Source organism: Eptatretus burgeri, chromosome 3 (assembly GCF_056783735.1).
Source record: "Eptatretus burgeri isolate ZD-2024b chromosome 3, Ebu_testis_v1, whole genome shotgun sequence".
NCBI lineage: Eukaryota > Metazoa > Chordata > Myxini > Myxiniformes > Myxinidae > Eptatretus > Eptatretus burgeri.
This window is the reverse complement of record NC_140963.1, coordinates 28,137,607-28,150,280: the sequence shown is the minus strand read 5'-3', so window position 1 is coordinate 28,150,280 and position 12,674 is coordinate 28,137,607. Positions and strand designations below refer to the sequence as shown.

The 12,674-nt window shown below is 39.1% G+C and overlaps 1 protein-coding gene across 11 annotated transcripts in view; it reads left to right on the top strand.

The window, feature by feature from the left end:
* GULP1 (GULP PTB domain containing engulfment adaptor 1) overlaps positions 1–12,674 on the top strand; it is a 356,627-nt gene that overhangs the window by 213,347 nt on the left and 130,606 nt on the right. For all 11 annotated transcript variants that reach the window (XM_085872779.1, XM_085872774.1, XM_085872772.1 and 8 more), the window contains one exon: positions 10,609–10,680. In XM_085872779.1, coding sequence (XP_085728905.1) covers positions 10,609–10,680 — 72 coding nt within the window. The remainder of the gene's footprint in view (positions 1–10,608; positions 10,681–12,674) is intronic.

The window sequence follows — 12,674 nt, the reverse complement described above, 5'->3', positions numbered from 1 at the left end:
AAAAATTGATTTTTGTTTTTGCTTGCACAGAAAGAACAAGAAAAAGCGCAATCAGAGATTGCACACCATTACCAGGACTTGTTTTGCATGGTGTTTGTGTAGTTTTGTGTGGTTTATTTTTTGTTGTGTTTGTGTACTGGTGTGTTGTGTCATTAATGAGACATAATTAGAACTGCCACTTTATAACTGCTGGCAGTGATGACCAGGTACCAAGACATCCTGGTTTGATTGGACACCTGACCCTGACCCATGACGTTTTTCATTATTATTCAATTGAATTTAGAATAGGATTAAAAGAAATTCAATTATAATCGAATGGAAGACCAAATAGGTACAGTCCTGCATTGGAGTAATGAGAAGGAAACCGAACAAGCAAAAAGCAAAGATTAAGTCATCAGGAGGAACCTGGATAGGATTGGCATTTCAGCTGCTACTACTCGACCCTCGAATCCATCCAGGCACAGCCAAGTGAGCCTTATTTAAAAAAAAAAATTCAATACTTCTGGCTGCCAGACCAAGTGTCTGATCAAGCTGAAATTTAAAACATATATTCGCCGTCATTACGAGAACATAATTGTGTAGTTTCATGTCGATTGATAAAGCGGTTCCAGAGAAAACATTATTTAATCTTTTTATTCAATCCAACATGGCTGACAAACCATGTGACCTATCAATTATTCCCAAATAGACTTGTACATCCAAGGCTTGGGGAACATTTTTGTGAAGTTTCTCCTCGATCTGTTCAGCCGTTCTGGAGAAGAAGATTTTTAAAATAGGTTTTAGGGTAAATCCAATATGGCTGCCAAACCATGTGACCTATGATGTCATATGTGTGAACCTTTTGTTCCTCATGGATAAGCAGTAAGACATTTAAAGTTTCGCCACAATCTGTTTAGCCACTTCAGAGAAGAAGATTTTTGAAGGCTTTAATAAAAAAAAAAGTAACAATATTTCCGCCGAATCATGTGACCGATGATGTCATCAAATTTTTTTCTGAAGACCATTTTATCACTAGATGACCCTCAAAACTTTTCATACTGATCACATGTAGTGTTCTAAATATGTAATTATGACGTCATAAAAAGGCACCTATGATGTCGTAAAAAAAAAAAAAATCGCACTTATTCCCCTTGAGGAGTACTTGCCGTGTGTCAAGTTTCATTTTGTTTCCTTGGTGCAGTTTCAGACAGAGGTCCAAAGTTTTTTTTTTTCCTGTTTTTCCAACATGGCTGCCACATCACGCGACCGATGACGTGATAATTATGATTAGATCATTCTACATGAGTATTCACACCTATGTTGAAAATTTCGTCTCAATACGACAAGCGGTTGCGAAGAAAAACATGAAAGTTCTGTGTGGACAAGCAAACAAGCAAACAGACAGACAGATAGACAAATGGGCCCAAATGCAATACCCTCTCCTTCAGCAAGGGGAACAACAGAGAGGCAGATTGATCAAAACCTGCCAACAAATTTTCAGAAAGTAGAACGACAATGACCTCCTCGATTGAGATTTCTGTCTTTAAAACAAACAAACTTATATACCAGAGGAAAGCACGCTGAAGGAACAATAACATACCTGCAGGTAGGAAGCAAGAATAGTTATGCATTCTTCTCATGGCAATATGGATCATTGCTGCTTTCAGCTTTGAAAATGTAAAAAATATATTTTTTTTTTATATTGTTGATGTTTTCCTCTGCATTTCCACTGCCTCTTGAAGATTATTCGCATCTGGTTATGTGAGAAGCTTGAGTAATCATCGCCCCCGATGTCTCCAATCACCGGTTTCACGTCTCTGTTGGCTGCTCTGAGTTTCAGTCGAGAATAGATCAAAATTAATGTCAGGTATAAATTATGACATCATTAAAATGCTGCAGATAAATTTCTCGTCTATTATAATTACCTGCAGCAAACAGTGGAATGAATATATATCTCAAATTAAAGACTTTGACCAGCAATGTATCGGCATAAATGCTACCTTGTAAATAACTATCTTCATTACATTGCTGAAAGCCTGGTGTTGGCTTCGTGGTTAGGGTGGTGGCTTGGGATCCTAGGGTCCTGAGTTTGAGCCCCGTTGGCCACTGAATCAACACCAGGGGGTTGACTCAGCCTGTCATCCTGCCGAGGTCGGCGAAATGAGCAGCAGTATTCTGGTAATGGGGACACTGCATCAGCTACAGAGCCATGCCCCTCACCAATGATGCAACTAGCAGCCAAAAAAGCAGGTCACGATGGGATTATATTGCTATTTGTTTTCAACAAACATGTATGACACCACACAATCATCATCTTGTTTTAGCCACTCTCTTTTTAAACAAACAATCCTCCCTGACTCCATGATGATATTATATGGTTTTGTTGAAAGGTGCTTTCAGGTGAAATGGTCAATTTTAAAATGAGCAAATTTTTGCAAGAACTTTTTTTTTATATACATTTATTGTGTTTTTTTTTTCTCTCCAGATATAATTAATAGTTTTCTGCTTTTAAAATTGATTCTCCAATCGCATATCTGTTTTTTATGTCACGTATCGAAAAAGTCAACTTCCTACTTTTTCCCCCCAATGAATATGCCAATCTACCTTGCAAATCTCCCATCGCAACCCAGGCAGAAATTCAATTACTGCAACTGCTTAGCGTCTCTCACTCAATATGACTTTTCTCATTTGACCACATATCCCAGCAGGTCTTCACCACCAGATGACATTGGGGCATTCTTTGCCGTGACAAGTCTTACTTTCAAATCCCTGGGCGATTTGAGCTGTTCAAGAGCTGGTCATTGTATATTATCAGGATAGTTTCGGAATTTGAATCCCGATGCTTTGAATATCGTTGTTGTAGTTTACACTGGCAATGAAGAGGTGAAGGGGGAAAGAGAGAGGAGGGGTTTGGGAGTGAGGATGGAGAGAGGGTGAGAGGAAGGGAAGGAAGACGTGCGGTGGAGCGTTAATTACGATTCATACCGTCTCATCAAAATGATTCTGCAAAGAATAACAATGAAGATGGAAACAAAATAATGTCTGAAATACATTTTCTTCCCATTATACTATAAATACCACCCAGAGACAAACAACGCCGGGACATATCCGGAGCTAAAACCCGCCCGACTCATCCAAAGCCAAACCATCCGGAAACAAACACCACCCAGACATGTCCGCAGATAAATACAGCCCAGACATGTCTGGAGACAAACTCCCGTCCAGAAATAAACACCACCTGAACACATCTAGTGGGGCAACTTAGCATAACAATTGTGTATTTTGTGAGGAAAGCACCAAATTTGGCACACTAGTAGCCTATCATATTATGAACAGATTTGGATATTGGGCCATCTCAAATTCAGCCGCTGATGGCTGTGGCAGCCATTTTCCACTGCCATCAAAAATTTTGAGATGGCCCAATATCCAAATCTGTTCATAATATGATAGGCTACTCGTGTGCCAAATTTGGTGCTTTCCTCACAAAATGCACAATTGTTGTGCTATATTTAGATAAGTTACCCCACTAATCTGGAGATATTTTACTTTGAATATTTGGATGTGGAGACAGACACGAGAGGAATAGCTCGATTGTTTATCCTTTCCTAGTCCTTCCCCATTGAACAATCACCAAACACCATGTACTTTTATTTCACTGCAAGCTTTCAAAAGGACAACTCATTGACACATTATATTGTACATCACACCTTCCCATTTCCACATGTTGGCGATGCATGATGCCACCACCAGGCACCGAAGGGAGGACTCAGATTTTATTCCGTTTTCTTTCTTGTTCGATTTTTCAAGTGTATTGATCAGTCGATTTTGTTATTCTGTCTATTTATCTGTTTGTCGCCTCCAGGTCACAATTCTAAACCGATCGTAATGAAACTTTACTAAGCTGTAGAGGTGTTGGTCTCAACTGAGAAGCCTATTGATTTTGAGGTCTAAGGTCATCTTGCGGTCAAATTTCTGAAATCCACATTTTTCATCCGATTGACTTGAAATTTGAACAAAATTTGCATATTGTGTCACTGAATTAGGAAACCTGCTATTTTTGAGGTCAAAAGGTCAAAAGTCAACTCAGCATCAAACTTCTAATATCAAATTTTATTTTTAAAATCGTCAATTTTCATCTGATTGACTTTAAATTTTTACATTTGCACATTGCATCACTGAATTCGAAAGCCAACTATTTTGAGGTAAAAAGGTCAAAGGTCAACTCAAGTTCAAACTTCTAAAATCATCAATTTTTCTCTGAAACATCCTCAATTTTCATCCAATTGACTTGAAATTTATACAGCAATTGCATAGTCCATCACTGAACTGGGAAACCAGCTATTTTTTTTCGATCAAAAGGTCAACTCAACCTCAAACTTCTGAAATCATCAATTTCAATATGAAAAATAATCAATTTTCATCCGATTGACCTGGAATTTGATTAAGATTGTGAATTTAAATCTTAATGAAGTGTACAATTTCATGTGTCCATGGCATCCTTTGGAGAGGGGGGTGGGTTTTGCATGTATCGTGCTCTGCACGATGTCTTTTTCTTGTTTGTTTGTCTGTTTGTTTGTTTGTCCGGGTGATATCTCAGCCATCCTTTGAGCTCGGAATCTATAAATTTGGGGACAAAAGTGAAGATGTTCTTTGGCAAAATGTTATATTTTATTTTTTGATTAATCCATTAATTGATTGGTTCATTATTATCGATTTATTAATTACTTATTTATTTTATTTCTCATCTGGGCAATATTTCAGGCACCTTTTGAGCTTGGAAGCTGATATTTGGACATGACAGTGACCAAGTGATTTGATTATAATGGGTAATTTTGATTTATTGATTCATCAATTAATCGATTAATTATTTTCGTTCTTGCTCGTCCAGGCGATATCTCAGCCATCCTTTGAGCTCGAAGGCTGACATGTGGGGACAAAAGTGAAGATGTGCTTTGGCAAAACGTTATTTTTTTATTTTTTTATTAATAAATTAATTAATTAATTAATTGATTATTATCACTCTATTCATTACTTATTTATTTTATTCTCATCCTGGCAATATATCAGGCATATTTTAAGCAAGGAAGATGATATTTGGACATGACAGTGACCAAGTGATTTGGCTATAAAGGGTCTTTTGTACACCGCTCCTTCCTAATTCCATATCCAGGAGATGCAAGACATCATTGCTTGGTGCTGAAGGAAGGGAGTACACAGTTTTCACTCTGTTTGTTACTTGCAAAATCGAAGATTTTTCAAGTATATTGGTCAGTCGATTTTGTTGTTCTGTCTGTCTGTCTATCACCTACAGGTCACAATTTTAAACAGAACTTCACAAAACTTCAACATATGGTAGAGTTTGTAATAAGGAAGAAGCCTATTGTTTTTGAGGTCAAAAGGTCAAAAGGTCAATAGGCCAAAGGTCAACAACTTAGGTGAGATTCTAAAATCCTCAATTTTCATCCGATTGACATGAAATTTGAAGAGGATTTTCAAATCAAGTCACTGAATTCAACCACCAATTATTTTTGAGGTCCACATCGGCCAAAAGGATAGGTCGAATTTCTAAAATTGTCAATTTTCATCCGATTGACTTGAAATTTGAAGAGGACTTGCATATTTGGTCATTGAATTCAACCACCAATTATTTTTTAGGTCTAATTTGTTTTATGGATTTTGCAAGTATTGTGCTCTGCACGACGATGTCTTCTTCTTGTTTTCTTGTTTGTTTTGTTTGTCCGGGCGATTATTTCAGCCATCCTTTGAGCTGGAAATCTGAAATTTGGGGACAAATTTTGGTGAAAATGCAATTTTTTTGTTTTTTGATGAATTAATTAATTGATTAATTTTCTGAATTATTATCGATTGATTAATTACTTCTTTTTTTTCTTTCTCACCTCGGCAATATCTCAACTTTTGAGTTAGGAATCTGATATTTGGACATGACAGTGACCAAGTGATTTGTCTATAAAGAGTATTTTTGATTTATTGATTAATTACTTCATGGTTATCAATTTAGCCCTTAAATTTTTTTTTCTTCATCTGGGCAATCTTGGCAGCTTGGTGGTTTAGTTAGGTATGCTATTTGGCAATTAAGAAATTATTTTATGATTATTATTTATTTATTTTAATAATGCAATTAATCAATCAATTATTGTACACTGCTTCCTCCCAATTCCGTCTCCCCGTGCCACGTGCTGGAGAATTTGTTATCTTTTTGGCATGGGGGTGGTGTACTTTGAATGTACCGGAACTTGTTTTCTTTCTTGTCTGGGAAATATCGCGGACACGCTTTGAGCTTGGAAACTGATATTTGGACATGACAGTGAACAAGTGATTTTGCTATAAAGAGTACTTTTGATTTTTTGATTAATCAATTGATCGATTAATTATCAATTTTTCGATGAATTACTGAATATTCAAAGAGTTACAGATTCAAATGAAACAGTGGTGGTTTAGGTATGCTATAAGGAAATTGATTGAAAAATCAATTATTTTATGACTATTATTTGTTTTAATTTTGCAATTAGTCACTGAATCAATCAATTATTTCATGCTGCTCACTCCAAATCCATCTCCACATGCTGCATGGCGAGTAAGTGTCATTTGTACAGATTTACCTCAGAAGTACATTTGTACACATAAACTAAGTATCATTTGTACACATTCACATCAGAAGTACACCGCTCCCTCCTAATTCCGTCTCCATGTGTTTCACTGCGGTATCGCGGGACACCGCAGGTGCTCCGGCGATGTCACGCGCTGGAGGATTTGTTATTTATTTATTTGGCATGGGGGCAGTGTACTTTGAGTGTACCGCTCCTTGTTTGATTCATTGATTCATCAATTAATTGATTAAATATTTATTTTTTGAATAATTACTTAATTTTTAAAAATTACAGATTCAGATGAAACAATGGTGGTATAGGTCTGCTATTCAGCAATTGATTGAGAAATTAATTATTTTTAGTTTATTGTATATTTATTTGGATTCTGCATTTCATCAATTAACCAATTATTGTACATCGCTCTCTCCCAATTCCAACTCCATGTACTGCAAGGCAGCATCGCCGGGCGCCGAAGGTGCTCCGGCGATGTCACACACTGGAGGATTGTTACCCTCACCGAAGGAGAGGATATTGCATTTGGGTCCGTTTGTTTGTCTGTTTGTTTGTTTGTCCATACAGAACTTTCGTGTTTTTCTCCGCAACCGCTTGTCGGATTGAGGCAAAATTTTCGCCGCAAGTGCGACTACTCATGTAGAATACCGTTATGATAATTATGATGTCACAGGTCACGTGGTGTGGCAACCATGTTGGAAAAACGAAAAGACTTTGGACATCTGTATCTCTGAAACCACACCAAGGAAAAAATTGAAACTTAGCACATGGCACATACTCCTCATGGGGAATGGGTGTGTTTTTTTTTTAATGACATGGGTGCCTTCGTTATGATGTCATAACTGCATATATAGAACACTACATCCAATCAGTATAAAAAATTTTGAGGGTCTTCTGGAGATAAAATGGTCCACAAAAAAACTTAATGACATCATCGGTTATGTGATTCGGCAGCCATATTGCTTTTTTATAAAACCTTCAAAAATCTTCTCTGAAATGACTGAACCGGTCATCACTGCCAACAGTTATAAAGTGCCAGTTCTAATTATGCCTCTTATTAATTACATAACACACCAGTACAAAATACACCACACTGAACTTTACAAACACCACACAACACACCACACAAAACAAGTCCTGGTGAGGGTCTGCAACCTCTGATTGCTCTTTTTCTTGTTATTTATTTATTTGGCATTGGGGAGGTGTACTTTGAATCGCGACTTGTTATTTATTGTCACGCTATCTTATTTTTCAGCTTTCACAATACTATTTTAGTACTCTGAAGTATGTTTTGTTGCATTCCTGTGATGATTCCACAAGCAATGTCGTTTCTTGATCACTATCCTTGACTTATAAATAGGTGATAAACCCAGATTCAGATTACTAATTATAAACATTTGTTAATTAGCTTCCGTTAATTAACATACATGAGGAATTTGCAATCTTTCACATGGTGTGATTCTTGCGTCATTGGGGTTGCTATACTCATGATGTACTGCATGATGGCAGCAACATCTGCTGCTCAGAAACCCCCTGTTTCAATGCAAACAATGCAAATAACAATGAAAGGGTTATTAGACAACCTTATGACAAATAAACTAGACCCACAGATAAGCAGGGTTTTATCAGGCATAGCAATTGGCAGTGGAGTAAGGTGGGGCACGATGCTCCGAGCAGGCGAGGTGGGTACAAAATAATCCTTTTTCACATTTATTACACAGTTTGGGATTTTGCTGTTCCCTCAAGTTTATATGACCTCTTAGATTACATGCTACATCACTTGAGCAACCAAATTTATATTTTTGCTTGTGTCATCACCTCTGAAAATTCAATGTAATTGCAATTTTAGTTGGGGGATTCAAAATCCATGAGCAAAGAGAGTTCTTATTAAAGAGGCCAAGCAGTATAAACAAAATAGTTAAAGATCAGCAACTATCTGGTAATCATCCACTTGAAGTCTCATGTTTTTGCTGAATTTTTGGGGGACTCAGTCAAACACTCAAGACACCAGACTATGGGAATTGTATAGTTGGAATTGGCTTGCCTAAACTCAATGAAATCACCAGTAATCATTGTTTTAATTGGAGTCTGGCTGACTGACGTTCCAATTGAGCAATGATTCAGCATGGGAATGAGTCAATACTTCAGCAGGGTGATGATTAATTGAGAAGCCATCACATCAACATGCAGCATCGTTGAACTGGCAGTAGAAACCTGGGGTTCCGTTCAGTAAATGCTTCGGTTTCACAAGATCAACCACAAAATGAAACAGCGAAGCACAGCACTGGGTGGCTTCTGCACTGATGGAACGTATGTAAGTTAATAGCAGGTTGGGCTTTCAGGTTGGCCCAAAATAAGCATTAGGTTTAAAAATAAATTTATGTCTGACCACAGGAAGACAGCGTGCAGTTATTGATGATAATTGGAGCAATCATTTGCATTGTGTGTGTTTAATCCATTTCAATGATCAGCAGACTGGAAGCAAAAAATATAACTACCCATTGTGGGCTGTGTATGGGCATCACGATGGTGGATATTTAGTGGATCAGTGTAGCATCTGATTCTGATGTGCCATACTCTTTTTCAGTGTGTCAGTGCTGCTGGAGCAGTTTATTGGGGGTGGGGCAGATATATATGTATTAGCAGGGGTACCCGGCGTTGCTTTAGACCCCAACGACCCTTTAAGACCCCGAAGAACATTAAGATCCTCTAAGACCTTGAAGACCCCAAAGACCCTTTAGCCCCGAAGTCTCTTTAAACCCCAAAGACCCTTAGGACCCCTAAGATTCCTAACCCCCTTTAAGACTGTTTAGACCATTTTGACTCATAAGATCCATCTTGTTTACCCTGTGTACTCTGCCCCATCCCTCTCCCTTCGATAGATCTCATCATGTCTCTGTTCCCCACTTTATTTCCTTCCCTCTCCCACTCCTCTCGTCTCCTGCTCCCCTTGTTGTGCATTGTGTGTGTTTGCTCTCATACAAGCCTCGACAGTGTAAACAAAAAAAAAACATCCTTTACACCTTTCAGACAGATTAGACAGCTTGGACCCTTGTCCATTTTAAGTTTTATCCCACTTGGACCTTTTTACATGCTTGAGAATTTCGACCCTTTCGACACCTTAGACACCAACGACAATTTGAGCACACCATTTATACCATCGAGAACCTTTTAAGTGCACACCATACAAACATCTATAGTCTTCATACAAAACACAGACCAAACATTTTTCAGCAAGTAGTGCACAAACTCGACCAACCCAGAGGGAAGAGAAGGGGAGTGGAGTAGGAGGGGGAAGGAGGAAGTGGGAAGATGGAGGGGAAGTGATTGGATGGAAGTCTGGAGGGGTTGGTGTGAAGTTGGAGAGGGAAGAGGTGGGATGAGGGATGCGAGGGTGGGAGGAGATGGGAGGATTGAGGTGAAGGGGTGTAGTGGGATCCTGATGGAGGGGGTGGGGTTGGAGGAAGGAGGGGAAGGGGTTGGAGTTTGGGAGGAGGGGCATGGGGAGGGAGGGGCGTAGGGTGTGAGGAAGCACGGAAGGTGTGGGGTTGGAGGAGGTAGGGGAAGGGATGATGTGGGCATGCAGAGAGAGGGGGCTTGTGGTGGGAGGAAGAAGGAGGGTAAGGGGTGAGTGGAGGGACCTGGCATTGCCAAGCAATGCTGGGTACCTTTGTTAGTGTATATATACATATATATATATATATATATATATATATATATATATATGTTACTTTTATTAACAAAGGAATACAAAGCTATGCCAGCAACTTTATCTCCAAAAATCTTGTATCATTAAATGGTTAAATGAAAAATGTAATGATATATATGAAGAAATAAAGGGTGGAGGTGAATTTACGAATGAAGGAATGAATTGCTTGTGATTTCTGGATTTCCCTTAATTTAAACCTTTATTATCTGTTCAAACCCCTCCCCATAATGTATGATAGGTTCTGATGGAGATTTAAAACTCACATCGTCCTATCTTTTTGTTGTATGTATTTGTTTTCAGTTTCTCGGAAGTTGTGAAGTGGATCTTCCCAAGGGCTCAGAGATCGTCAAAGATGCCATTCGGAAACTTAAAGCAAGTCATCTTCTCGTCTTGAGTTTTTGGCAGCACTCATTTATTTATATGTTATCTTCTCATACTCTTAAAAAAAATCACTTGCTTTTCACCTTGAACTGTGTTCAGTAAAACGACAAGGTTAGTGTCAAACTATGTTGGCAGGCAAATCGAACAATTTATTTTATCAACTGAACTGGGATAAATTGGGACAATTGGGAAGTGGGAAACTCGTAAACCAAAGAATTGGGACATACAAGGGCATGCTAACCTGCTATGGCGAGCAAAGTAAAGCTGATGTTTCAGGTGTTAGCCCTTCTTTGGAGCAAAAAGAAACTGGTCCTTTGTTGTCCTTCTTGCTTGCATATTGTAAACACAAATCATGAAAATATTCAGAGCTTATAGATGTGAAAACACCTTGACATGAAACTGAACAAAATAAGAAAGGTGGGAACAGGAACCGAGGTCTTGCAAGGATTCATAATCGGAACACCAGCAACGTTTTGTGTTTCTCACAGAGAGCTTAGCAGTCAGTAGTAAGAATCTGTCATCTCCATTCATTACAAGACCTCATCGAAAAACAACTGAAGTACAAGCCGAAATGTTTTCAGCATCATCTACTCGTATGTATGTAACCATGCTCATCATCAATCCAAGTGCCCATCCCAGAAAGTGGTAATTTTGTTGTTGCAGATATCATGTGATTGGTGAATGTTCAACATGTTCCTCATGCTCTCTCGCGATATGATCCCCCAGACCAGGTCTTGTATTAACAAATGCTGCAACAGCAAAGGGGAACAATAAGGTAGAGTCGACATTGTAGCCTCTGTGCAAATGTGTGAATTGTGTTGAGATTACGTTGGAGGGGGTTATCATTTTGAGAATCATTTAGCATGGTCCATGTCTTCGTTTTTGGTTCGAAATGTCTTCTGTTGGAAATTTATCAGTAAATAGGGGCCCGTTAGAGTAAAGTTGTGCTGTTCCTCTGAAGGCCGTGAGAGGGGCATAGTTGGCATAGACATAAGATAGGAAAGCGTGATTCATTTTGTCTTCTCTATGAACCAGGCAGGGGAAGAAGAGGGGGTGAAGTTTGGATGTGTCAGCAGTGCGTGTTTGGGCTGATAACCCCCCCCCCCATCACAGCCTGAGCTCTGGGTAATAAGTGTCCGGTGCGGCACTAACCATTGGTGAATTGCAAGGCATCACTTGATTGGTATGGGCGGCACCAGTGATGACACTGCATCCATGTGGCATCACTATGGAGGTGGCAACATGCTACCTCATTGGTCGGTGCCGGGCCGTGAGCAAAGAATGATTAGAATTACGGGACATGGCCGTGGGGTAGGGGATAAAAGAGCATGTTGTACACGTGCTGTTCTTTCTCTTGGATGTCGTCTTCTCTTTTCGCTTGGGCTTTGTTTTCTGTTTTCTGCATGCCACCCACTATTTTCTCTGCTCACGATGCAAGCTCTTGCCACCCTGCTCCTTGCTCTCTGCTTCCTTCATCCCACTGGATGCTTTGCCTCTCCACTGGGTGCACCGCGGCTTTGCCTCTCCACTCTCCACCGCAGCTGTGGGCTGCTCCATGCTGCTCACTGGACCATGCTGCTCACTACTTCATGCTGTGGTCTGGAGACCTGTTTGTGGTGGAATACGTTTGATCTCTGGAATTGGTATCATTTTTAAAAGACCTCACCTGGCCCCCCATTGTGCATGAGTGATTGTGTGCTTGTAGTGCCATATATTTTGTTATCTTGCATTTAGTTATTTTTGTTATACGGGGTGTGCTTAAATTTATTTATTGATCTGCCTTTATTCATTGTTACGGTCTATCTATCATTTCAGGATTCTCTGTATTTGTTATTGTTGCCTTTGAAAAAAAAGTCTAAATCCATAAGATCTCATGTCGTGTAGTGAGCCACCATTGGCATCTTTGTGTGTATGAAACCATTTCAGATTTTTATAAATCCCTGTGGGAGGTAAAATTGGTAAAGTTCTCTTCTGAAGACCAGCGG